The sequence below is a fragment of the Euprymna scolopes genome, chromosome 40, assembly GCF_053919585.1.
Source record: "Euprymna scolopes isolate OS-2025 chromosome 40, ASM5391958v1, whole genome shotgun sequence".
NCBI lineage: Eukaryota > Metazoa > Mollusca > Cephalopoda > Sepiida > Sepiolidae > Euprymna > Euprymna scolopes.
Window position 1 is genome coordinate 45,267,395 of NC_136521.1, and position 27,429 is coordinate 45,294,823.

General features: G+C 35.1%; 1 protein-coding gene across 1 annotated transcript in view; it reads right to left on the minus strand.

Annotated features, from left to right (window-relative positions):
• Nucleotides 1–27,429, minus strand: part of LOC145265659 (uncharacterized) — a 95,546-nt gene that overhangs the window by 23,063 nt on the left and 45,054 nt on the right. The window contains exons 4-6 of the mRNA XM_080121724.1: nucleotides 19,848–20,014; nucleotides 15,985–16,144; nucleotides 9,956–10,104 (exon numbers count right to left, since the gene is read on the minus strand). Of these exons, the coding sequence (XP_079977850.1) occupies nucleotides 9,956–10,104; nucleotides 15,985–16,144; nucleotides 19,848–20,014 (476 nt within the window). The remainder of the gene's footprint in view (nucleotides 1–9,955; nucleotides 10,105–15,984; nucleotides 16,145–19,847; nucleotides 20,015–27,429) is intronic.

Consider the following 27,429-nt stretch of genomic DNA (forward strand, 5'->3'; position numbering starts at 1 on the left):
AATCCCTGCTCTAGTTCAATTACATATAAACATATATATATATATATATATACATATATATATATATATATATATATACACACACACAAATGGGTGAGTTAAAGAAGGGAATAAAATCAATTCTTTAAGGGGAGACTTATCGAGATAATGCAAAGCTCAACAAATTATATATATATATATATATATATATATATATATATATATATCGCATCCCTATTATGTTACCTAGCATCTTCTCTGCTCTTCTGATGAAAAGCATTAGACTTCGAAATACCATGATATGAAGAGTTCTCACTTACCCAACACCCCTAATCGAGGTATACTCTTATTAAATAAATGAATATATATATATATATATATATATATATATATATATATATATATATATATATATATATATATATTACTATATAGTTTTTATACTTTCAGGTTCTCTCTTTATTGACTTTATATATATATATATATATATATATATATATATATATATATATATATATATATATATATATACTAGCAGTATTACCCGGCCTTGCTCGGGTGTTGCTTTGATGCCTTTTTTATGCTTATTTTGATCTGTATCTTTGGTAATTCCAATATTTTCTTCTTTTTTTTCTTTTTGTAATCCTAAAATTATTTAAGTAAATTTCGGTTATATTGACACCTTACTGATCAACGTAGCCCCACACAATAGATGCAACATGCCAGCAACAATCCAAATTTTCTGATTTGTCCCCTTAGCAGCTATTCTTCCACCTTAAAATCAACTACTTTGGCGAGGTTTTAGGGGGCCATGATTTCTTGAACTGTATGCGAAAGAAACCACAGAATCAACATCGACTATCTATTCGTTGTAAGAATTTATGTGGCTGTCGCTTGTATAGTTCTACAATTAGTCAACTGTGTCGAAAAATTCCTTATTTTATGTTGCCGGGCATACTACTTGGTGCTTGGTTGTTGGGGCCCATGTTTTGTTAGACTGACATATAAGAAATCTCTGAATCACATTTTCACTAAATATGTGCGTAGACTGTTTTGCAATTTCTTCAGGATCAGTAGCTTGTTTAATGGACGTTCAAAAACAGGAGGATAATTTACTTTTGCACTGCTAAAAAACAGGTAAATTTTCAAGTCTTATAAGATTCTTTGCAGTTAATGAAAAAAAAAAAGAAATTCACGTGCGGAGTTTGAACCTACAGACCACGTCATGCAAAAAAAAAAAAAAAGAACAGGCTATCAACTTACCCTCAGTAGAATTTTCACAGCCCGTTATTCTGTCATTGTTGCTAAGCGACGACATGGAAAAAATTGGCTTTACCGATGATAGATAATTAAAATAGCGATTTCGATTATTGATTATCGGTAATTATCGAGGGTATTTTGAGACAAAACTTAACTAAGATCACTCCCAAACTTATATACTAAATTTCTGTAAATTTTAAAGAAAATCTGTTCAGCCATTTCGGAGTCTATAAGGAACGAACTCACACACACCCACACACACAGACAAAGTTGCATATATATAATTGTAGATAGATAGATAGATAGATCGATATATGTCATCCACAGACAGACTATTTCGCTGTATCACAGCCCTTCAGTGTAGCTAGACTAGCAACTACTGCAAGCCAGGATTGAAAGTCGACTACCTAGGCAATAGTAAACGCTTCTAATCATTAAGCTATTTGGGCTGCTGCTAAGATGGGCATATGAAATTACAAGCATTGTCCAAACGTCTAAGCTCCATTTGTTTACACAAAGAGCATTGCATTATATGTCAGTGGCAGTGTGTTATTTCACTCTCCAATATGCTCAACCCAAGATAGGGAGGATTTATGGGGGGGGGGGGATTAAATTATGCAAAATGACCTTCACAAAAGTTATTGTTCAAAAACAAGGAATGCAACGTAATAAAAACGATTTCCTTATTCCATAAAGTTTTGTTTTCAGCTGGAAATAACTTGCACAATGAAAGTATATAATTGCTAGTTGGCATGAAAATGAAAAAAAAAAAATTAAGATATTTAAACAGTTTTAATGTTTTGCTCAAAGGCTTGACACTTTTTGTTGTCGACAATCTTTCGCATGTAAGGCTAGAATTTATGTGCAGTTACAAGTTTTATCAGCGAGATGACAAGTGACTGATTTTGATATTGCATTATTTAGGACTTAAAGCAAGCTCTACAGTAAGAATACAAGTGCAGAAATCAGCATGAGATATAAATGTGTTTTTTCTTTTTTATTTCAACGAAACAAAAATTAAAAAGGAAACCCGCCATTATTCACTCGTATTCAAATGCAACCTCAACAAATACACATGAATTACAGTTGTTCAAAATGGATTTGCAACCAAACAATTCTCTCTCTTCTGATCTTGAGCACGTGGTACAACGGGGAAAAAAGTGGCTGGTTACTTTTAATACATCTAAAACCAAGCTTCTATCTTTACATCATCAATGCTCTGATCCCCATCTGGCATCAATCGAAACCAATGGCTCTCGTTTTGGGGAGGCTCCATGTTTTGACAACCTTCTGGGCTTGACCTTTACTCCTGATCTAAAATGGAATACGTACATCAAATCCGTTGCAAAGGTCACTGGAAAAATGATGGGATCCTTCTATCGATCCAGTAGATATTTACCTGCTGATGCAATTCTCTACCTATATAAGAGCCAGGTACGTCCAAGGATGGAGTATTGCTGTCACATCTGGGCAGGAGCTGCTAGGAAGTACCTATCCTGCCTTGACAGGGTTCAGAATAGACTTCGTAGCCTAGTGGGGGATGCCCTTTTCTCTTCCCTGCAACCTCTTTCTCACAGAAGAGACGTTGCGAGCATGTCTCTGTTTTATCATTATTTTCATGGCAAGTGCTCGTCTGAGCTCCAATCTATGGTCCTCCTCACCAAACATTCACAAGAAACACTCGTTTGGCTGTAAATATTATCAATAATTTCCCCCACTATTTATCTGTGCCTAAACCTAAACGTACATTCCATGAACAAAGCTTCTTACTTAGAACTGCACACCTGTGGAACTCTCTTTCGTTTACCTGCTTTCCAGCTGATTACAATATGGTAGTCTTCAAGTCCAATGTAAACAAGTTCTTGATGAGCCGTTCCCCTTAAGTAATCCAATTTACCAAATTTACACTTCTAACAATTACTATGATATTGTCCTTTTGACCACTGTACACTCTTTAACCCTTATCCTCGAGTGGCCTCTGCGCCTTGATAAGTGGTGATTTCGTTGTAAAAAAAAAAATTTTCACCTCTGAAATTTTCTGCATCCCTTTTTTTTTTGTCGAGTCATGTTCACCTTAAAAGAGGTATGTTGCCACTTGCACGTAAAGGGCTACTATTAGGGACCATGTTTTGAAGAGATGAGTGAGATGTTGGTTTATACTATATTAAACTTCTGCATGTCAGTATAGCCAGGGAAGCAGGAAACAGGGAGGGAATTACAAAGTCTAGCACTCTGAGAAAAGAAACTATTAAGAGTAGAAGGCTTTGAGAATATAACAAAAGAAATAAGTACAAAATACAAATGTGTTCTTTATTTTAATACTAGCCTGGATGCCCAGCGTTGCCCAGTATTGCCCAGTATTGCCCGGGTGTTTGGAAGTGTGTGTTGAGCAAAAAAAAAAGTGGTAGTAGGAAGGCAGGCTCGAACCCACAACGCAAAGGCGGAAAAGAAAGTGGAGGTGTGTGTAAGGGTGTTAGTTGAGCAAAAACAAAAAAGGGAAAATTGCGAGCTCAAAAAAAAATAAAAAGAGTGCTAGTTGGCAGGCAGACTCTAACCCGTATCATGAAGGAGGAAGAGAAAGCGAAAAAAAAAAGAAAACATGATGTGCTAGCTGTTGCACCCATCACCAAACCAGAAGTGACGTAGGTTTAAATTAAGGCTAGACAATCGAAAAGTGGTGATGACTTTCGAAAATATCAGTGAAAAAAGCGATCCCTCCCTGTAGAAAAGTGTCCAGTTGAGGGTGTAGGAATTAATGTTTTTAGCCAATTTTTTAATATTTGTCGTCCGAATGGTCGAGTTTCAAAATGATACCGATCTCATGAAAATCCGTTGCATCTGTCGAAAGTTTTTGCGAGACATACATACATGATGATGGCAGCAACTCGTTCCTGAGTATTGCCATTACTTAATATATCTCTGGCTCAAATGACGCAAACATGAGGGCAACTAGCAGCACGTGTCAGACGGTCACTTCTATGAACTTTCTATAGTCCTGCACATTCACTGATGACCAGGTCCAGGCTGTGGTGCCCCAAACACCTACCAGGCCAAACCCTAGAAGTTCCAGAGCCTTTATTGCCATTGACGCCCATATTCACATCAGTCCTCATTGAATGTCCGTTTGCCATTTTAGGCTAAAGCCAACCTTTTTGTTTTATCGAGATACACACTGATTGCAAAGTGTGTATCCCATTGCAAATCAAGTAATGCCTGTGCTTGAAGCTTTTTATAGCCACATTGAACCAAAACATACATACATACATACATACATACATACATACATACAATTAAACAGACAGGTGAGATTTATATTATAGATAACGAAAAATTTTAAAGGCAACTTGTATTTGAATGCAACAGCAACGAATGCACATAAATTACAATTGTTCAAAATGGACATTTATCGTCAAGTCTTCAAACATTTTTCATGTTTTGTTCCAAGGTTAAAAACCCGACATGGTTCACTTGTATTTGAACGCAACAGCAATAAATGCTCATAAATTACAATTCTTCAAAATGGATTCGCAACCAAAAGAATCTTTCATCTCAGAAATTTTTCTGCATTCTTTTTTTTTTTTTTCTTGTTAATTTATGTTCACCCCAAACAAGGCATATTGTCACTTGGACGTAAGACATAACTATTTGGGAGAATGATTAAAAGAGATGAGTGCTATGTAGCTTCACATGACATTTAAACATTTTTGCATGTCATAAAAACAGTCAAGGAAGCAGATAACAGGGCGGGAATTCCAAAGCCTAGCAGTCCAAGGAAAGAAGCTATTAGAGTAGAAAGCTTTTCGGCATCTAGCAAGCTTTACAGTAAGAATATAACAAAAGAAATCAGCATGATATATGAATGTTTTTTTTTGTTTTTTTTCAATATAACAAAAATTTAAAAGGCAACCCGACATGGTTCACTTGTGTTTGAATGCAACAGCACCAAATGCACATAAATTACAATTGTTCAACTTTTCCGATTGTCTGCTTTCCAGCTGACTACAATCTGATTGTCTTCAAGTCCAATGTAAACAAGTTCTTGATAAACCGTCCCCTTAAATAATCCAATTTACAAAATTCCCACTACTTATGTTTATTACACGTAATCACATTGACTAATGTGGTCTTGGATATGACCTTAAACTATATCCGATGGTGAGGCCCCAGCTTGCAGGCCTTAGGGAGAGTGGAGCCACCCTTTAATTGTCATTGCTCCCAGGTCCACTCTGACCCGGAGTGGTAGTACCTGTTAGGGTCCCAACTATGGGTTAAATAGAAACCGACTTAAAAAACAAATATACTATATTAAAAAATCGTTCCTCAAAATCACCAGATTCGGCATTAAAATAACCTGAAAAGGGTTGATATGCCGTAAAACAAAACAACCAACCAACATTGACTAATGTATACTCATTAACCCTTATTCTCGAGTGGCTTCTGGGCCTTAATAAGTGTGTAAAAAAAAAATTGGATATTTATTATCAAACTAGCAGGCAGCCCGACATTGTCTGGTTGTAAAATAGGCTTAAATATGATATTTTAATTAATGCATATTTCATATTTATTATTATATTATTAATGAACCCAATATATAGTAATGATTTAAAAAGTATTAAAAAAAAATTGATTGTAACTTTTTTAAAACTGGAATAAACAAGATCAAAGTGTAGTATCTGTTCCGATGCTACTCTTAAGATAATTTGTCTCAGTCAATGGAGGGGAAACCTTCTATGCTGAGATAATTATTATTTTTGGTCCCCTTTTGTCTTCTTTTCGGGGAGCTGGTTTTCACCCCACATTAAAAACGACCTTGTGTCACATTTTTCTTTCGTGGGAAAGCAAATAAATATTAATAGAATAAAAAGAATTTTTGATGTGAATATCAATATACACAAAAAAAAAAAAAATTATAACAGTATAGAGTTTCAAACACTTTTCATGTTTTGTTCTAAGGCTTCACACCTCTTGTCGGTGACAATACTTTACGTCATGTTAGATTTTTTTTTGCAGTTCTGAGTTTTATCGGCGATGAAAAGTAATTGATTCTGAAATTGCATTATTTAGAACGTAAACCGAAGATAGATAAGAAATTCTTACTACTTTTTGAACACACCTCATATTTTGATATTTTCATTTATCTCCTTCACTTTTTCATAGTTGATTAAAATCGCATGTGCGTGCCACAATCAAACTTGCAATGGGCCGCATGTGGCCGCATGTTTGACATGCTTAGCATAAAGTCATCTCAATGACAACGATCTGACATTTTTAACACTCTTATTCATTCCAAATAAGTCATATTGTCACTTAGACATAAGTAGCTAGTATTTGAAAAGGTAACAAGAGGTTGCCAAATTATTGCTACTATTTGGGACAACTTAGCAAGGGGTTGCCAAATTATTGCTACTATTTGGGACAACTTAGCAAGGGGTTGCCAAATTATTGCTACTATTTGGGACAACTTAGCAAGGGGTTGCCAAATTATTGCTACTATTTGGGACAACTTAGCAAGGGGTTACCAAATTATTGCTACTATTTGGGACAACTTAGCAAGAGGTTGCCACATTATTGCTACTATTTGGGACAACTTAGCAAGGGGTTGCCAAATTATTGCTACTATTTGGGACAACTTACCAAAAGGTTGCCAAATTATTGCTACTATTTGGGACAACTTAGCAAGGGGTTGCCAAATTATTGCTACTATTTATTGGGACAACTTAGCAAGGGGTTGCCAAATTATTGCTACTATTTAGGACAACTTAGCAAGAAGTTGCCCAATTATTGCTACTATTTGGGACAACTTAGCAAGGGGTTGCCAAATTATTGCTATTATTTGGGATAACGTAACAAGAAGTTGCCAAATTATTGCTACTATTTGGGAAAACGTAACAAGAGGTTGCCAAATTATTGCTACTATTTGGGACAAGGTAACAAGAAGTTGCCAAATTATTGCTACTATTTTGGACAATGTAACAAAAGGTTTCTTAAATTATTGCATAATTGTTAACTTGATTGATGTGTCTTTTGTTGACAAGGTTTTCTCAGTTCAAGTCTACCGGGATATTTAAATGTGTTTGCACATCTCTTTGAAAGACCTTGCCTGTTAGTCTGCCATATTTCAGGTTGAGATAACATTTGTGTTGCTCTATTATGCTTAAGTCGGAAATGGACTTTCATCAGTTTGTCGTACTTGTTAGAAAAAGCAATTTTATCATTGTGTCTTACTTTTTTTTTTCTTACACACAGGCATCACCACATTATCAAGGCCAATAGGCCACTCAAGGATAAGGGTTAAAGAGTGTACAGTAGAAATTGGACAATATAGTAATCATTAGTAATGAAAATTCGGTAAATTTGATAACTTATATGGAACAGCTCATCAAGAACTTATTTACGTTAGACTTGAACACAACCATATTGTAGTCAGCCGGAAAGCAGGAAAACAGAAGACACTTCCACAGGCGTGCAGTTCTAAGAAAGAAGCTTTGTTCATGGAATCTACGTTTAGGTTTAGGCACAGATAAAGAGTGGGGGGAATTATGGATAGTGTTTTCAGCTAGACAAGTGTTTCTTGTGAAAGTTTGGCGAGGGGGGACCATAGATTGAAGCTCAGTCGAACACTTTCCATGAAAAAAACGATACATCAGAGACAAACTCACAACATTTCTTCTGTGAGATAGAGGTTGCAGGGAAGAGAAAAGGACATCTCCTACGAGGCCACGAAGTCTATTTTGAACTCTATCAAGGCAGGACAAGTCCTTTCTAGCAGCTCCTGCCCAGATGTGGCCACAGTATTCCATCCTTGGACGTACCTGGCTCTTATATAGATAGAGAATTGCATCAGCAGGTAGATATCTACCGGATCGATAGAAAGATTCCACCATTTTTCCAGCGGCCTTGCAACAAATTTGATGTACGTGTTCCATATAAGATCAGGAGTACTTAGGTTTGAAATAGTGGTCTGTCATGTTAATTTTAAAATAGCATGATTAAAAATAGTATTTTTTCCATTCTGTCAATTTAAGTTTAAAATAGCATTTTCGTTATTCTATTTTGCTTAAGTCTGAAATAGCATTTTCATTGGACTGTCATGCTTAAGTTTAAAAAAGAATTTTCGTTGGTTTGTCATTCTTCAGTTTAAAAGAAAATTTTTTTTCATTGTATCTTGCTTAAGCTTGAAGTAGCATTTTCGTTGGTCTCCCCGCTTAAGTTTTCATTTTTCTTTTCATTTTGTCTTGCTTAAATTTGAAATAGAATTTTCGCTGGTCTGTCATGCTTAAGTTTAAAATAGCATTTTTTAAAATTATTTTTTCTTAAGTTTGAAATATAATTTTCGTTGGTCTGTAATGCATCAGTTTGATATAGCGTTTGTGTTGGTCTGTCAGACTTGTTTGAAAAAGCATTTCAATTGGTCTGTCATGTTGCTTTTACGATATTAGTAATCAAAACAGAAACTGCTGATCAAATTAAATATGAAATTTGATGAAATCGATTAGAAATAAAATTTTTATTTTTAACAACACAGACCAATATGTGCTAAAACTAACTGACTAACTGCACAATTGTAAGGATGTACTTTTTGTTAACAAAGCTATTAAAGTCAAAGAAATAGTGGACAAACTAGCTTTATTTTATATATAACTAGCAGGCTACCCAGTGTTGCCTGGTCATAAAATATGCATAAATATTATATCTTAATTCATACAGAAACTGAAACATGTGCATGCGAATATTATGTTTTTTCTAAACAGTTCACTTCTTGTAAATAAAAAAAAAAATACTCAAACTGAAATCGAAACCAAAACCTAAAGAGTCAAGTACGATAACCATTAGGCCAGCTTGACACGACTTTAAAAAGTGTTTTCAAACCTACTTATTCTTAAAATAAGGAATCTATCTGTGAACGATTCATGCATGTGCATTCGTGAAACAGTTGACAAACAGATAAAAATCTGATCACCCTCCCATGTAACAATTTTTCAATTTTGACTCCTTAGCAGCCCTTTTTTCGGTTGAACACTAATTAAAAAGTTTTCCACATGTCTGAATACTCTATATACCAAATTTAAAGTGTACAGATAAAAAATTGTCTGGTATTAAACATAACGTTATATTCCTTTAAAAAATTAAGTAAAAAAAAAAAACAAAAAAAAAAAACAAAAAGAAACTGAGACATGTGCATGCGAGTATTATGTTTTTTCTAAACAGTTCACTTCTTGTAAGTAAAAAAAAAAATACTCGAGCTGAGATCGAAACCAAAACCTAAAGACAATAAGTCAAGTACGATAGCCATTAAGCAAGCATGACATGATCTTTAAGATTTGTTTTTTAAACTTACTTATTATTAACATAAGGAATCTGTAATGTTAATCATTCACGCATGTGCATTCGTGAAACATTTAGCAAACACGTAAAAATCCGATAACTGCTTCTCCCATGTACCAATTTTTCTACTTTAACTCCTTAGCAGCCCCCTTTTTCCATATGAAAACTAATTAAATAGTTTTCCACATACCTAAATACAATTTATGCTAAATTTCAAGTTTGTAGATCAAAAATTCGTTGAGTATATAGGTTGAGAATTGTCCTCACACACACACACACACACACACACACACACACACACACACACACACACACATTCTCACTTTTATAGATATATAGATAGCATAAAAGTGTTCTTCATTGCAAAAATTTAGACAAAAAAATCACATACTGTGCAAATCTGATCTTTTCGGCTAATTCTTCATCAAAGATGTTTGGGCAAATCGAAGTAAAATCGTCCCTCTCGATGTAGAATAATTCTGATGGTTCTCGGCAAATCACTGTAGCTGTCCGATGTCCGTCTCCTAACAATGCCACTTCCTGATTGGATTAAAAAATAAATAAATAAATAAAAAAACACAAAAATTAATTTGAATTGATGCTGTTTTCTCCAAATTGTGTACATTTGTCTGTTTCATAAAATCCAGGATTATGGAATCAGAGGTTTGATGTTAGAGCAGATTCGTTACTTTGGAAGGTTTTATATATATATATATATATATATATATATATATATATATATATATATATATATATATATATATATATATATATATATAGTAAAACTCCTTTAATTTGAACTTCCTCTAAAGTTGAGCTTCCTCTCATTTGAACTTCCTCTTATAAAGGCAAAATTACGGAATTTTGGGTTCGTCACCAAAATCCGTTTTTCATAGTAACAAAATGAAAGAAAAAAAAAAGTAAAAAAAAAAAGCATATAAAGCAAATTTCTCGGAAATGGGGAACTAATGGAAATGAGCAAAAGAAATACAGACCCGAATGTGTTTAAAATGATCCAAGTTTATTTAAAAAAAAAAGTTATCAATTGCCTTTATTTCCCAAGGCTGGGGTTTAAAAAAAAAACCCTTAAGAAACATTTAAAAATACATAAAAAAAAAGAAATAAAACAAAAATGACGACAATCCTTACTTGTGTGAAAGGCTGAAAGAAAACTGTGCAAGCCTGTTCTAGTCTCACACAAAACATGCGTTCACATCTCAAGCCACTTTTCTTATCATGCACATACACGCACACAAACATACGCGCACACGTACACACACGTACATATATTCACATTCATGTACATACACTCACATTCACGTGCATACAAACACACGCTAACGTACACACATGTACGCACACATGGGCAACGTCACTTCCCTTTAAAGGAAATCCACACATGCGCAAAAGACCACCGGAAACAACTACAAAAGCAAGAGACCTGAGCTGTTTCCTCCTTTTCGATTCGGCTCCCGATCTGGGCAGTCGACAGACCAATCGCTCCTTCGGGGCACGTGCCAGCGCGCTTCACGTCCCCTGCTACTATGTGTGGGGCAAGAGCCAACAGACAGTACGTACACACTTTCTCTCTCCATGGCCTGGATTGACTTTCTCACTCTCTCTCTCTCTACAACAATAGACTTTCCCTCTCACCAGCTAACAGCGAGAGACGTACGCCCAACTAAACACGTGCTGTACCCTTTTCTTTCATCTGTTTCTTCACAAATAAATCCTAGTTCGTTTATTTCAATAAACGCGTTGTTCGTTTCTTCCTCAATTCAATTCATTTTTCCTATTTTGTACGACTCGGGGATATATATAATATATCTACCAGTCCGCTACAAAACATATGAAAAACAGAAAACAGTCCTTGTTTTAAATTCAGTCCTTCTCAAAAAAAAAATGTTCAGTCTTTCTTTGACAAAATGTTTTCTTTTCTTTTCCGAAAGGAATCACAAACAAAAAGTTTCTTTGACCTAAAATGGGAGAAAGAAGTAAAATATGTTCCCTTTGTGAAGGCTCAGGTACCTTTTAATTCAAAGGGGAGAAACAGAAGTCCATAAATCCGCTTTGGTGTGCTTTATGTGTACAAATACAGGGTAAATTCTTGTATTATGGAAGATTTCCTTTCTGAAGGAAACTTCGGTTGAATAATCTTTCAAGTTCCTAGAAAAAAGAGTGAATTTTCTTTCTAGGGGGGGATATTCTGCTCGTCTCGTCGGCAAAATTAATTTTTTTTCTTTACAGAAAAGAACTCTTCAACACACGGCGGTTTCTTTCGTTAATCCTTTGAGAATAATAATTTACCAGTTGTAAGACTCCTGTTTGCCTTTTAATAACTGGTATTAATTTTCCAGTCCTAAGACCTTGTTGTCTTATAATGACTGAGAATAAAATAACGTTAACAGTTTAGTACCACCCAATGGAGTTCTAAACAAACGTCTTTCTCCAAAGGAGGAGAGAAAAAAAACCCGTAAGAATTTAACGTCAAAAATCCTTTTTTGACGGAGCCGAATTTAGCGTCCTTCTTCTTGACCGGCTAGGTTCGAATTAACGAAAACAGGCAAAAGCCCTTTCCTCCTCCTCCTCCTCCTCCTCCTCCTCTTCCAGAGGTTAGGAGTGTAGCCGACTGCTAGAAAGAAAACTATAACGATGATGATGATGATGATGATGATGATGATGATGATGATGATGATAGAAGTGACCTGCAAAGGCCCGTCAAGGAATGCGTTCCTTTCCCCAAATGCCGAGATGTTGAATGTGTGTAAATAAAAAATAAATAAAAATTATTTCTTTATTAAAAAGTTCAACATTATTTTTTAATATAAAAAAAATAAATAAATAAATAAAACACTGACGAATAAACGAAAAGATCTCATTTGTTTGTTTTCTTATTCTGGAAACGACTATACAGAATCTTTGAGCGTTCCAAGAATTGAACCCCCCTCCTCCAAAAAAGAAACAAGTCGAAAATTTCTTTTATTTACGGAAAAAAAAGCCAGTGAAAAAAAAACAAAAAAAAACAAGCCAATAAAAGGAATTCCATTTTGTTCTTAAACTTTTCAAACGCGTTAATGTCTATAACGTTATTATTTCTATAATGGGCAAATTATCTTTTCCCTTTATTCGCTTTTCAGGTTGAAGTCTGCCTACACAGCTATTTTTTTTTTTTCGGTCACTCCGACACTTGCTGCTATTTTTATTGAAGCAAAAGTTTTTGATTTTATTTTTATTTTATTTTATTTATTTATTTCTTTTTGGCAAGGATGGGGTCCAGCACACTAGCAGCAAAAAGTGCTCAGTATCTTGAGAATAGCTTCTTCTCTTTGTATTCATTCTGCCGGAATATCTGGTGGAGAGGGTATCATGTACTTCTTTTTTTAGGCGATTACATTTACATGTTTTTATCCGTTCTTTTATTTTTGAAATTGTGGAGGTATCGACGTTGCCCACAATAAAAATGATTAATGTCCTTCGTATAGCAGGCTTGTTTCAAATGGAACTTCATGTCGACCCGGGCATCCTGGGTACCCATGCTAGTATATATATATTTCCACATCCAAACAACATCGCAGCTCACAAGAGTCATGAAAGCCAACAAACCGGAAGGGCAAGACTCAAATTTCGCTCTCACTTAGACACATTCAAACTCCGGATTCGAAACCTAAGCCTCTTCCATGGGAGGCGAGCACTCTGCCATACAAGAGGTTTGTGTTTCGAATCTCGAGTTCAGATGTGTCTAACTGATGAGCCCAAATGAGAGCGAAACTCGAGTTTTGGACTTCCGGTTTGTTGGCTCTTATGGCTCTTGTGAACTGCGACGTTGTTTAGCTCTGGAAATAATTATATAATCTTTTACATTCTGTAAATATGTGTGTGTGTGTGTGTGTGTGTGTGTGTGTGTGTGTGTGTGTGTGTGTGTGTGCGTCTTATCAAAGAGTAAATCTTTAATAAAGCAAAACTTATCAAGATAAGAAAAGCTCAACATTATTAAGAGGAGCAAACAATAGTATTAAATAAATTGGAACTGACCTGATTATATTTATTATTTTATCCGTTGCTTTAGGTGTGATGAAGAGCAAGCTGACAGAGGTTACACAAGCTTTCTAGTGTAGATGGAATCAAGGAGTCAAACCAAATCAAACTGGTTGACTCAGGCTTAAAACTGAGAACAACCTTGACAAGGATGAGCGTTGAGGGCATAATAACGTGTCAGTGATGTAGGGACCCATATCCCTCCTCTACCCCTAAAATATATAGAAACGCACATGGGACATTTTTTTTATTTTTGAATCAGTCAGTTATTTGAGCTCAGCCGAGAGAGACCAGGCAGAGTGAGTAGGAGAATGAGAAAGCGAAGACGCAAAAAGAGACGTTTGAGTCAGCAATGAGCAACTTTTCCATCAGCAGCATTTGGTCTGAATAAAAAGTGCTCCTAGGGGCCCTGACATACAAAGAAGGGCGGGGTCTAAAGGACAGGAGCCCCAGACATCCATTGGCGAGGGTATCCAAATAAAGAAAGAAACAAGTAATTTCAAAATTTTAGCACTGATGAATCTGCACTATCAGAAACGGCTGTTTTATTTCTTCTACTCCGTGAAATTAAGTCAGTCAGACACAAGTAGCAGTTAAACTGAAAAATCAAAAGTTTGGTTCAAATTAACTAATATGCTGGTTATTAACTTATTAGTATAAATGTAATTCTTTTCAATTCGATTTTTTTCCTGTTAATGTAAAACCATATGTTACTCTGGTCGACAGCAAATGATAACCTCCAAAGCTGTTTCTGTGTTCTTGTCTGCCATCTTCCATTGTAGCCATATCGCTGACTCTCACACTGTCAGCTGCCATGGTGGTGGCATGCATGGGTTCGCAAGTATAAAATAAAATAATACGAAAGAAAACACAAACTCCGACACACTCTGCAAACATCAGTTGCACTCTGTACATGTTACACATAAAAAGTGCATTTGTCGTGTAGTTCCACATGCATGCATATCCTGCAGGACTGAGATAATGGATGAACGGAGGATGAAGCTGAAAGCTGCAGAAAATAAAGTGTGGCTTCTCAAAGAAAATATATATATATATAAATGTATCTTACGCACACGTATATGTTTAGACCATAACTGGAAAGGTCCAAGAACACTCGATTGTGTGTGGGCACGCCAGTTGTATAAATGTGTATATAAAGTGTGTACATACTTGAAACAACGTGTACACACATGTTAGGTATTAGCCGGGCAATGCTGGGTAGAAAGCATTTATTTATTTATCTATCTATCTATCTATCTATTTATCTATCTATCTATCTATCTATCTATCTAATTGTCTAGGAGCAGGAACCGGACATGACGTGTCAGGTGTTCCGGTTTGAGAAAATTTAGTGAATTGGGTCCGAGAAGTTGAGGAAGCCAGATGGGTTAAACAGGTCTCCCCATAAGGGAGTGACGGTCTCCAAATGGATTCAGAGAAACGTCACAAATCCAAGATTGTTGATTTCACTCCATGCTGCGGAAGACGAAAAGCATAGGAGTGAAATAAACCAATATATAAAAAAACATACGTCATCTTGTGTGTCTTGCATGCGTGCTTGTTATAGTAGAACCCAGCTTCCCAAGACGTTGGTGAATCGCCTAGGCAGTGGCCAAAAGACTGAAACGGCCAACAGCAGACAAAGATGTCGTCATGTGTATGCGTATTGTATGTTTCATGCACACGCACCCATGACCATAAGACGAGTCACGGGCCATTAAGTAAATAGAGATTAAGGGATTCAAGGACAATAGTCCATTAAGTAAGCAGTTAGCTAACACACAGTCCGATAAAAACAAAAACAAAATATGCAACACATACATGATAGAGAGAACTAATAAAGGTCCACTAGACGATTTAAAAGAGGTCACTATGACCAGCCACACACACACATGAACAGTCACACACATATATATACATGCAGTTATATAGACTCAGTATATATAAAGGTAATACAATGCAACACAGAGATTTTTACAAGGAATTTGGTCAAAATTTCATACAGATCCTGAGTTCAACTGATATTGAGGATGGAACCTTCAACCTCTGGAAGAGTGTCACAGAACTGATTATTATTTAGCACTTATATCTGTTGCTCTATGATCCTTTTATTTATTTATTTTTTTTTTTTACAAAGGAGTCACCATTTATCAAGGCTCTGAGGCCACACCTTGCAAGGGATCTGATCAAAATTCTGTACAGATTCCTGAAGTTAACAAGATACATCTGTAGAAGGTCGGAGGTTACATCGGCTGAAACGTTGTGAGAATAACATCCAACAACAGTAGTCCAAATAATCCAGATTATCCATGTACATCTGAAAATTTCCGAAACATAATTTTCTTCAATTAAAAGCAGAAAGAATCATTGAAACACTCAACTTACTCCAAAATGCTGTCCACTGTGGATGATATTCTCCATATCCGTCTGTTTTCGCCCAGATTTCCCACTTGTCTCTTTCTGCACATAAAGGGACCCGGAAAAGACCAGGAAAAATCCAAGGCCAATGTGACTTTGACGTATAACAATGCGTCCTCTTTCACAGCTGCAAAGAAAGAAAAAAACGGCTAAAATAAAATGTACATGCTTGATGATGTGTCTACGCATCGTCATCATCATCATCATCATCATCATCATCATCATCATCATCGTCATCGTCATCGTCATCATCATCACTGTCATAATTATCATTGTCATCATCATCGTCATCGTCACTGTCATAATTATCATTGTCATCATCATCGTCATCATTACCAGTTTCGTCATCATCGTTGTCATCACCATCTTTGAAATCATCATTGTTGCCGTCATCATTGTCATCATTATCGTTGTGGTCATCATCATCATGATAGTCATCATCATCATCATCATGATAGTCATCATCATCGTGTTCATCATCGTCCTCATCAGCACTATCAATATCAGCATCATCATCATCACTGCCGTCATCATTATCATCATCGTCGTCATCATCATTGTCATTGTGGTCATCATCTCATTGCGCCATCATCATCGTCATCATCATCATCGTCGTAATTATCATCGTCCCCATCATCACTATCATTATCAGCATCATCGTTGTCATTGTCGTCGTCATCATCAGTTTAATGTTCGTTTACATTAAGCAGCTTTAAGAAAATGACTTCCAAACAAACCCATCTCTTTACTTATTTCTCTCGTAATATTTTCAACAACAAAATGGTATATATACATGGTGGTTTTTAGAGGTGGCGAACTTTAAATTGACACCTATTTCAAATTTTATCAAATTTATTTCATTTCATTAAAACTTTAGTTGCAGAAGTAGCAGCTATCGGTTGTGAATGCAAAAAATTAATCTTTTGGAATAACCCGTACATTTGTGTAATAAAAATATTTTTTTTTGTAATTTATTTTAATTTAATGTTTGTCACTTCTAAAAAAATAAATAAATAAGTCTTTTATCGTCCTTGTCTGATGCCACCACTTGTCTTCATTGCTGCCGTTTCGTCTAGTGGTTGCAATACAAATAAAGCTTCTTTTCATGCAGGAAAGACAAAAGGAGACCTTCACTGAGGGTTTCTGAAAGGTTTTTATTTTTGGAGAGAATTGACACGGGCATAGATTAACTTCATAACTGAAATGGACGATATGCAAACAAAGATATTAAAGCAACACTTAGTGATTATCAAAGTTTCTTACAACATCATGATAAGTTATAGAAACAAGGAACTAACTCTAAACATTAACCTCACGCCCAACTTCAGGTCGTTATTCACTGTAGCAGAGATTAGGACACTCTTGTTTGGTGCCGACTTCTTGGGACACTACAACCTAGCTATTCACATGAAGACAAGAACCTGGCCCGATAACACAACATCCATCAAGGTCACAGGAACGCTACCGTGTCTAAATACAATTGTGATTAGCATTGCAACCCAGCCCAACCCACGCTACATAGAAATCCTGCACTAATACAAGGACCTTATTCAATCTATTAGACCTACTGATGCAGGTGAATATCAAATCCAATACCACATTAAGACCATTGAACAACCAGCATATTCACGGCCATGATGATTCCCTCCACATAAATTGGTGTATGCCAAGAAAGCGTTTGAAGAGATGTTGGCGATAATGTTTGAAGAGATGTTGGTGCTTGAAGAGATGGTGGAAGATGAAGAAGCATCTCACTTCCCAACTCCCCACTCAAGTTGTCCACCTCTATAAATCTGCTCTTTATTATAGTAGCCTTTCACACTTAAATGGCATTGATAGTCCGTATGTCATATAAGATAGAGGATGACTAATGACCCTCACTTTCCCATACTTTTGATGGCCTTGTGTTATATGTTATATATTTTTTAGCAAATAAATAATTCAAAGTGTAGTATCTGTTCTGATGCCACACTTCATCTTTTCTGTCCTCGATCAGTGAAAAAAACTCCTTCTAGACTGAGGCAATTTTTTTTTCCTCAGTCTTTAAACCTCACAGAAAGAAATACTAACGTAATTCTGTAAACAAAAATTGATAAAAATGTAGATCGTTTTCTTTCTTTTTACTTTGTACGCCCAAAACAATGCATACTACCACTGAATTATAGGGGAGTACTGTAATAAGGACCATATTCATAAACGGAGTGGGGGCAACTTGGGTGGGGAGTTGAGCAGTGAAAAGCTTATTCACATTAAATTTAAATTTCTGCATGTTGGTACAATCAGGAAAACAAGGATCAGGGAGAGAATTCCAAAGTTAGCAGTTCCAGGGGGAAAAAAGCAATTAGAGTGGAAAATCTATTGACCTCGACAGTGAAGGGGTGTGGTTTTGCTGCTAGTTAGACGGGACGGGGTATTTATGTTAAGGGTTACAAGTGTATTATGTTCATCTGAGCATATTGGATTTCCCTTTTCTCCTTGTTTCCTTGACTGTACTAACATGCAAAAATTTAAAGTAAGGTGAATAAAAATCTCACTGTCCAACTCCCCATCCAAGTTGTCCTCCTCTATAAATCTGACCCTTATCACAGTAGCCTTTTACACTTCAATGGTATTATGCTTTGTTTGGCATGTTGTGTTATTCATAAAACTAGCTTCTATAAATCTCCCACTTATCACAGTAGTCTTTTACACTTCAATGGTAAATGTGCTAGCCAGATCACGAGTCAGGGATTGTTTGAAATCTGCACAATTAGGCGGACCTCCACAATAGATGTAAACACAAAACAAAGTCTCTTGCATTTTTAAAATAATACGTAATAGGAATAAATGATTTGAAACTGTTTATTTTCCAGTGACAACGCTGACAGCATGGAGAGGTCGTGGGGTGGGATAAGTGTGTGCAGGATGACAGAGAGATAATATGTCCACTTTCCTCCCTTGTGGCTGCCGCTTCCCTTCTTTTTTGTTGTCTGGCTGTTTCCATAATATTTTATTGAAACTGATGACGTCAGAACATTCTTCAACACATTGCCTGAAATGTTGGTCAGTCCCACTGACCAAACCCCGGGGATTTTGTCCTCCATTTTAAACTTCTTTGACGTCATTCCAGGGGCACCTGAATCCAGGATCACTGTCTTGGCCTAGGATCTGAGCAACTTTCCTTCGACGTCATCTTCGCAAGCCCAGATAGCTGACCGTCGACCTCTGCCACGTGCAACTCTTCCCCCTCTTCCCCTGTAACAGGGGTAAACTAAAGTAAAAAAAAAATAATAATAATTCTACATTTTTATCACTTTTTATTTCCAGAATGACGTTTTACAAGGGTTATTCCAAAAGTAAAGCCTCCTTTTTTTTTTTAACTCAAAAAGTTGAAGAACTACAAAGACAGGAGTGGTACCATTAAAACGAACGACCTTTTGTGCTCCAGACTTTATATTTCTACATAGTTACCATCATTATGTTCAATGCACTTTTGCCAGGAATTCAATGACGCATCTCTGCTTCTAATGCACATCCATGATAAGGGTTGTTTTATTAGAGTCTCACACCGTCAATATTTGCAACAGGGAGATGAAACTTTCAGGTCATGAATGCATAAGTTCAGTCATCATAACAATGTAATTTGCAATCCCCTCTGATCCATTCAGGTGAAATTAAAAAATAGGAGGCATTACTTTTGGAACGCCCTTCTACTTGCATTTTTTTCTGTGCAGGTTGAGGACATGTGTAGCATGGATAGAAATGCTATACTTGTAATAATCCTTATAAGTAATCAAATTTTATTCATTCCACTAATGACATTGCACAGAGTGAAAAATAAAATGGCTTACTTGGTGTATCTAAAAACTCGGCAAACGAGTTTCCGCATTGAAAATTCAAATTTTTCTCGATAAGATCGCACTGACATCATGAGTTCATTCAACAAGTGAAGTTCATTATCTGTGCGCGTATGCGGCTTCTTGATGGCAATGGCTTGAGCCCATAGGGGAACCTGTGACTGAAAAAAGAACAAAATTAAAGACCTTCACCATTATTTCCCCCCATATAAAATTTATTTCTATTAATCTATTATCTATCTTATCTATTATGTAAAGGGCAGTTGTCTGTGTACAAATACATACATACATGCATACATACATACATACATACTAGTGATGGGACGATTCTAATATTTTTCCCGATTCCGATACAATTACTGATTCCGTACTAAATTCCCAATTCCGATACAATTACCGATTCCAATACCGATTCTTTATAAATCTCTAAATATTTAACAATAAAAGTGTTATTTTGTCCCGATTACCATAAAAGCACATCTTAAATGTGCCTATATTTTCTCAAACGTAAAAACGCATTTCTTAGGGGGGGGGGGTGATCTAGAGATTTTAGTCTTACCGGAAGTTTATATCAGTAAATATGTGTTATTTTATTATTAATACAAACAGTGGAAGATGTTTGTTAAACCAAAATCAAATGAAAAAAGATAATTTAAAGAATCAGTTTCGACATCGGAAAATAGGCTCAAAATTTTATTTGGAGGCTGGTAGGAGAAAGATTAGGAGCATGATTGGCGGATGCTCTGAATTTTGACTGATGAGGTTGTTTTGCTAAATATCCTTTTGAAACATTTTGATCTATATTTTAGTATTTTAGAATCAGAAAAAAAGTCATGCTTTAAACAGAAAAAGTTATTACTATTATTATTACTATTATTATTATTACTATTATTATTATTATTATTATTATTATTATTATTATTATTATTATCATTATTACTAGCAGGACCTGTGGAAATTCTACAGGGGCCTCATTTATATGCAGCATATTGATGTCGGCATTCTGTAAATGGAGATGATTTGATATTATTGTACCTATTTACAATGCCTCCCCACGGGACAGAGTTAGACACCAGGGTCGCTTTTTAACCTGGAGAAAAGGTACAAAAATAAAAATTGTCTCAGTCGTGAAGGATTTCTCCTCCACTGAACGAGAAATGGAAGTGCCGCATCTGAAGAACAGATACTACACTTTGATCTTGTTTATATATTTTATTGCTTTTAAAATTTTGTAAATACAATTAAGTAAAAAAACAAAAGATTTTCAAACAACAAAATTAGGCACAAGGCCCTACAAGAAATTGGGGAGGGGAAGGGTTCAGGGTCTTTGTGACTAAAGTGATTAAAAGTAATAAATGTAGACTTTGGAGTCTTACTCTTGACTGGCAACATTTACCAAAATACCTCATTCACTCTATGGATCTTAATCTAACTAATAAATCCCCAGCGTTTAAGAATCCAAACCATATTTACAATTTATAAACAGTTGCTTGTGTATGCATCTTTTTTCTTTTTTTTTTTAAATTTTGTGTGTGCATGTGTGAAAAAATAAAAACTTTGATCTTGGCCAAAAGGCCAAGTTTGATATTATTGTAGCTCTTTTGTTAAAACTGCAAAAGTATTTATCTAAGCAAGTAGGGACGCCTGGCGTAGCCTGGTTGTAAAGTACGCTTAAATATGATATTTTAATTCTTGCAGATTTCGTATATATTATTACAGAGTTAATGTTGTATCGATTTTTATATATTATAAAGTTACGATTTCAAAAATGAAAAATATATCCATATGACTTGGGTGCATCAGCTTGAATCAAAACCAAAACCCAAACTTATGAAAAACACACACACACACACACACACACACATATTTAAAGGGGGTTAGAACAGTAGTCTAAAGAGCAGAGTGTATTTTAATATGATAGTAAAATTACTAATTTAATTAAAATACAAGAAAAGAACAGTGCTCCTTTTAATTCAGATATATAATAAGCTCGATAGGCAAATATCCTAGAGCTACTTTAATATTTAGTAATGTGATTGATAATTTAAAATTCAAATTAGAATTAAAAATTAAAAATCTGTTTCATAAGAAGGAACAACAACAAAGTCAATAATTTGTACGATCGTTTCGGAAACAATGTTTTTATTGTGAGAGACATTAAGCCACGGACAATGATTTTGACATATAGTTTTTTTTAAACAAAGTCTCCTCATCAGCAAAAGTATTGGGTGGGTTTTTTTATATGTAAAAGACACCATAAAGAAACCTATCAATTTTTTAAGTCAGGCAGATGTATCTGGAAAAAATTTAAATAAAAAGGAAAATATTTACTTGTTAGAGTTGATAAGCAAATTAATATGGGTTGAGAATAAGAAATAGAATAAAATTATAAATCCGAATTTGGCTTAAATATAAGGTTATGATAATATGTTTTTAATAAAAGTTAAGAATTATATATATACTAGCTGTACCCGGCCACGCGTTGCTGTGGCTCAGTTTGTTAAAATGGAACACATTCCTCAAGAAAAATTGCATTTTGTTCGTTTATTTACTTTTATTAATTTTTGCAATTTTTTTTTATCAATAAAAGTTGTTGTTTTTTTTCCCCAAAAAAATTAATTATTTATCATAAATTGTTAGGTGAAAGTTTTTTGGGTTTTTTTCAGGAAAACTTGCACTTTTTTTAAAAGAAATTTGGCAGTAAATGTTTCTTTTTGAAAACGGAATTTTTATTATAAAAAGAACAGATGAATGCTTTATATGAACATTGTAAATAGTTAGATGAAAGTAGAGAAAAGTTTGATTTTTTTTTCAAGAGACTGTACAAATTTTTTTTTTTTTCAACAGATGTTAAGAAAAACAGAAAACATACTTCCATCATTGATTATGCAAAAAAATAAATAAAGTGGAAAACTTTCTGTTATTAATATTTGCTTAAAAATAAATACAGTAAACTTCGCTGAAGATTTAGCATATGCTGCATCTAAAAAAAGTTGGTTCATGCTGACAATTAAATAAAATAAACGTCTAAAAATTAGTAAAAATAAGTAAAATCATGAATGACGGCTCTTGGGGGAGGGCAAGTAAGTAGGAACAACACAATCATTTGTGTAAAATAATTAATATTCGAGAAATTGTAAACAATAACAAAAATACCTGATACCAAATGCAGTAAAATTCAAGTATCTTTTATACGTGCTGAAACTGTGTTTAAGTTATTTTTATTTCATTTCTTTTATTAAAAGTTGTCTTTACAACAATTAAATGGTTGCATGTCGTTTAACCATTGGGGACTTCACTCTTGGAAAATTGTATAAAAAAATCTATGACTATCACTAACTCTAAATTTGGGAGTGCAATTCGAACTTAGGGTTAGTGGTAGATAAGTCATTTGTTTACAACTTTTGAGAAATTAAGCCTCCTTACTCCTTAAGTGATAAGCGGACATTTGTTTATTATTTTTTTTTATTCAGTATGTAAAATCCACTTTGAACAACATATTTGGAAATTAGAAAAATAAAAAACAAAAAAACTTTGTTTTAGCATGCTAAAAGTATTTAGGTTGGTAGATAATTAAATTAAAAAAAATCACCACTCAATACTTTTGCTGATGAGGAGACTTTGTTTAAAAAAACTATATGTCAAAATTATTGTCTGTGACTTAATGTCTATCACAATAAAAACATTGTTTCCGAAACGATCGTACAAATTATTGACTTTGTTGTTGTTCGTTCTTATGAAAATTTGAATTTTAAATTATCAATCACATTACTATATATATATATATATATATATATATATATGTATATATATATATATATATATATATATATATATATATATATATATATATATATATATAAATTGAGTTCCTTCAGCTATAATCGATACCGAAACCAAAACTTATGAAGAATTCTTGGTAAAATTATTTATTACAAAAAAATGGAATCTATAATATAAATCTCACCTGTCTGTTTAAATGTATGTATGCATGTATGTATGTATGTCTGCCTAAAACTTTCGACAGAGTTGACGGATTTTCATGAGATCAGTATCGTTCTGAAGCTCGACCCTTCGGACGACAAAGATCGAAAAATTGGCTAAAAACGTTAATTCCTTCACCCTAAACTGGGCACTTTTCTACAGGGAGGAGTCGGTTTTTTCGCTAATGTTTTGGAAAGTCATCTTCTCTTTTCGATTGACTAGCCTTAATTTAAACCTTCGCCACTTCCGGTTTGGCGATGGACACAACGGCAAAGAAGTCACTTTTTTTTTCACGTTCTTTTCCTCCTTCGCAGTACGGGTTCAAGCCTGCCTGCCTACTTCTATTTTTTTTTTTTTTTGCTCAACACACACCTCCAAACACCCGGGCTATGCTATCAGTCAATAAAAATTACTTTTGTACCTACCTGGCTCATTTTTTGTGTTTTGAAGTAGTTTTAAATGCTCTTCTTTAATATCAAATATTTGTTTTTTTTACAAGCTGTTTTGACAAACAATATGGCGGCACGTTTGTTTCCCGTGAAGGAGACTATAAACCACCATCTTGTTTGTAAAACAGCCCATAAAAACAAATATTTGAGATTAAAAAAAAGCATTTAGAACTACTTTAAAACATACACGACTATGTAATCCCTACAGCCACCTACCTTGAAAATGGGTCCTGGATATGACCTTAAAATATATCCGATGGTGAGACCCCAGCTTGCGGGCTTTGGGGAGTGTAGAGCCACCCTTTAATTGCCATTGCTCCCAGGTCCAGTCTGACCCGGAGTGGTAGTACCTGTTAGGGTGCCAACTATGAGTTAAATAGAAACCGACTTGAAAAACAAATATACTCTATTAAAAAATTGTTCTTCAAAATCACTGGATTCGGCATTAAATAACCTGAAAAGGGCTTATATGCCATAAAACAAAAACAACCAACCAACCTTGAAAATGCTACTGTGAATCCTGACATATGAAATATGTGAAACCTGACATATGAAATATGTGAAACCTGATATATGAAATATGTGAAACCTGACATATGAAATATGTGAAACCTGATATATGAAATATGTGAATCCTGACATATGAAATATGTGAAACCTGACATATGAAATATGTGAAACCTGATATATGAAATATGTGAAACCTGACATATGAAATATGTGAAACCTGACATATGAAAAATGTGAAACCTGATATATGAAATATGTGAAACCTGACATATGAAATATGTGAAACCTGACATATGAAATATGTGAAACCTGACATATGAAATATGTGAAACCTGACATATGAAATATGTGAAACCTGACATATGAAATATGTGAAACCTGACATATGAAATATGTGAAACCTGACATATGAAATATGTGAAACCTGATATATGAAATATGTGAAACCTGACATATGAAATATGTGAAACCTGATATATGAAATATGTGAAACCTGACATATGAAATAAGTCAGAGAGAGTTGCAACCTTGGTTGAAGGGAATGTCCCTAATGATGGAGGTCTGAACAGAGCTGAAAAGGAGAAACACACCAAATATAAAGGTCTCATGTATGATATGAAAAGAAACTGGAATCTTAGAGAGATATCAATCATACCAGTTATTATAGGTGCCACAGGACTTATAAAGAAGAACCTGAAGTCCTACCTAACTAATATTCCTGTTGAACCAAGTGCAAAAGAGATCCAGACAATTGCACTTAGGGGGACAACAAGGATAGTAAAAAGAACTCTCGGTTGGTTTCAATAAAAAACAGAGCAATGTTGGCGGCTGGTGTGGCTGCCCCATACCCAGCGTTACAATCTTCAAAGGAAGAAAATTTAAAAAAACAAAAAAACAAAATGAGCCAGATAGGTATAAAAGTAGCTTTTATTTGTTATGGTAGCAATTATTTATTGTCTATTTGATTTTTACTTTGAGTCGTCTGTTGGTTTCTCTGCTAAATCCTCTAAGCTTCGTTTGGTCTGCGATTCTTTGTTCTGTTGCATGGTACCAGTGTGTAACAGAGTGCGGACGCACATATGCAAATACCGAGCCGTGTACGAAATGACGTTACAGTGAAGAAAAAGGCTATAAGAAGGAGACAACCACGTTAGAGACGTGGGTGACGTCACAGCCATAACAAGAAGTCACGCGTGGTGGGAGAATAAGGAAATCAATGCCGTTATTACAAAAAAGGAGTCAAGTTATTACTTGTCCTATGTTCCTTGCGATAAAATTTGTGTATTCATTCTTTTGCGTACTGTTATACTCATTTTCACAGTTGTCATTGTTTCATCACGTTTCGGCCAACTCATCCTCTGGCCTTCTTCACTTGATTAACCGCGACGGGATAGGAATGTTAAGTCTTGTAACTTATGCCAATAATAACTGCCTTTCATAGTTGTTGTTGTTTCATCACATTTCAGCCAACTCATCCTCTGGCCTTCTTCTTTTTATTCTTTTTTATTCTTTTTTTATTCTTATTTTATTGTTTTTTTTATTGTTTTTATTGTTTTTTTATTAATTCTTTTTTTTTTAATCCTTTGAGATGAGACTTCATAATTTGTGCATTCATTCTTTTTGCGGACTGTTATCCTCATCTTCATAGTTGGTTTTTGCCTCGCCACGTTTTGGTCAACTAATCCTCTGGCCTACTTGGGTAGGCTCACCTGGGATCGTAGAGACTCAACCCTTCTATCTACTGTGGCACAGGCCCTGAAGGATAACAGTCCACAAAAGAATGAATACACAAATAATAAAGTCTCGTCTCAAAGGATTAAAAAAGAAAATAATATATAAAAATGATACAAAAACTTCTATTATTTTTTAACAGTGTTTGCTTCAATATATAAACATATACCCATACCTAACTTAATATAACCCTAACCTGTGCGAGCCTTTTCTAGTCTCGCACAAAAACGCACATTCACATTTCAAGCTCTATTACTTGTCGCATACATACGCGCACACAAACATACGCGCCCACGTCCACACACGTACATATATTCACGTTCGCGTACATACACTCACATTCACATGTATATACACACACGCATGTACTCACACACGCGCACACGTACGCACACAGATGGACGACGTCACTTCCTTTCAAAGGAAATCCACACATGCGCAAAAGACCACCGGAAACAAGTTTAAAAGCAAGAGACAAGCTGTTTCTAACCCTTTTAGGACCAGCTTTCGAGCTGGTCGGTCTACGGACCGACCGCGCATACCTCACGCCATTTGCTACTATGTGGGACAAAAAGCTAACAGACCGTACGTACACATTCTCACTCTTTCTCTCTCTATCTACTACTTGTCCCTGAGAACACCACCGTGTAGCTGACTTCTAACATGGCGCACAGTTTAACTGATGTCAACTCTCTATCCTCTTCTTTGTCTACACGCTGGACTATCATTCCACTACATCACTCACTTCTTTTCCCACGCGCGAACAAACGATAGTGACCCGAACGTGAGATGAAAACACATTTCCTTTTTCCTTCTATAATACCAATCCCGCAACAAACGATGGTTACACCCGCGCGGACATGAACACATGTTATATCTAAAACATTCATTCTTTCAACAGT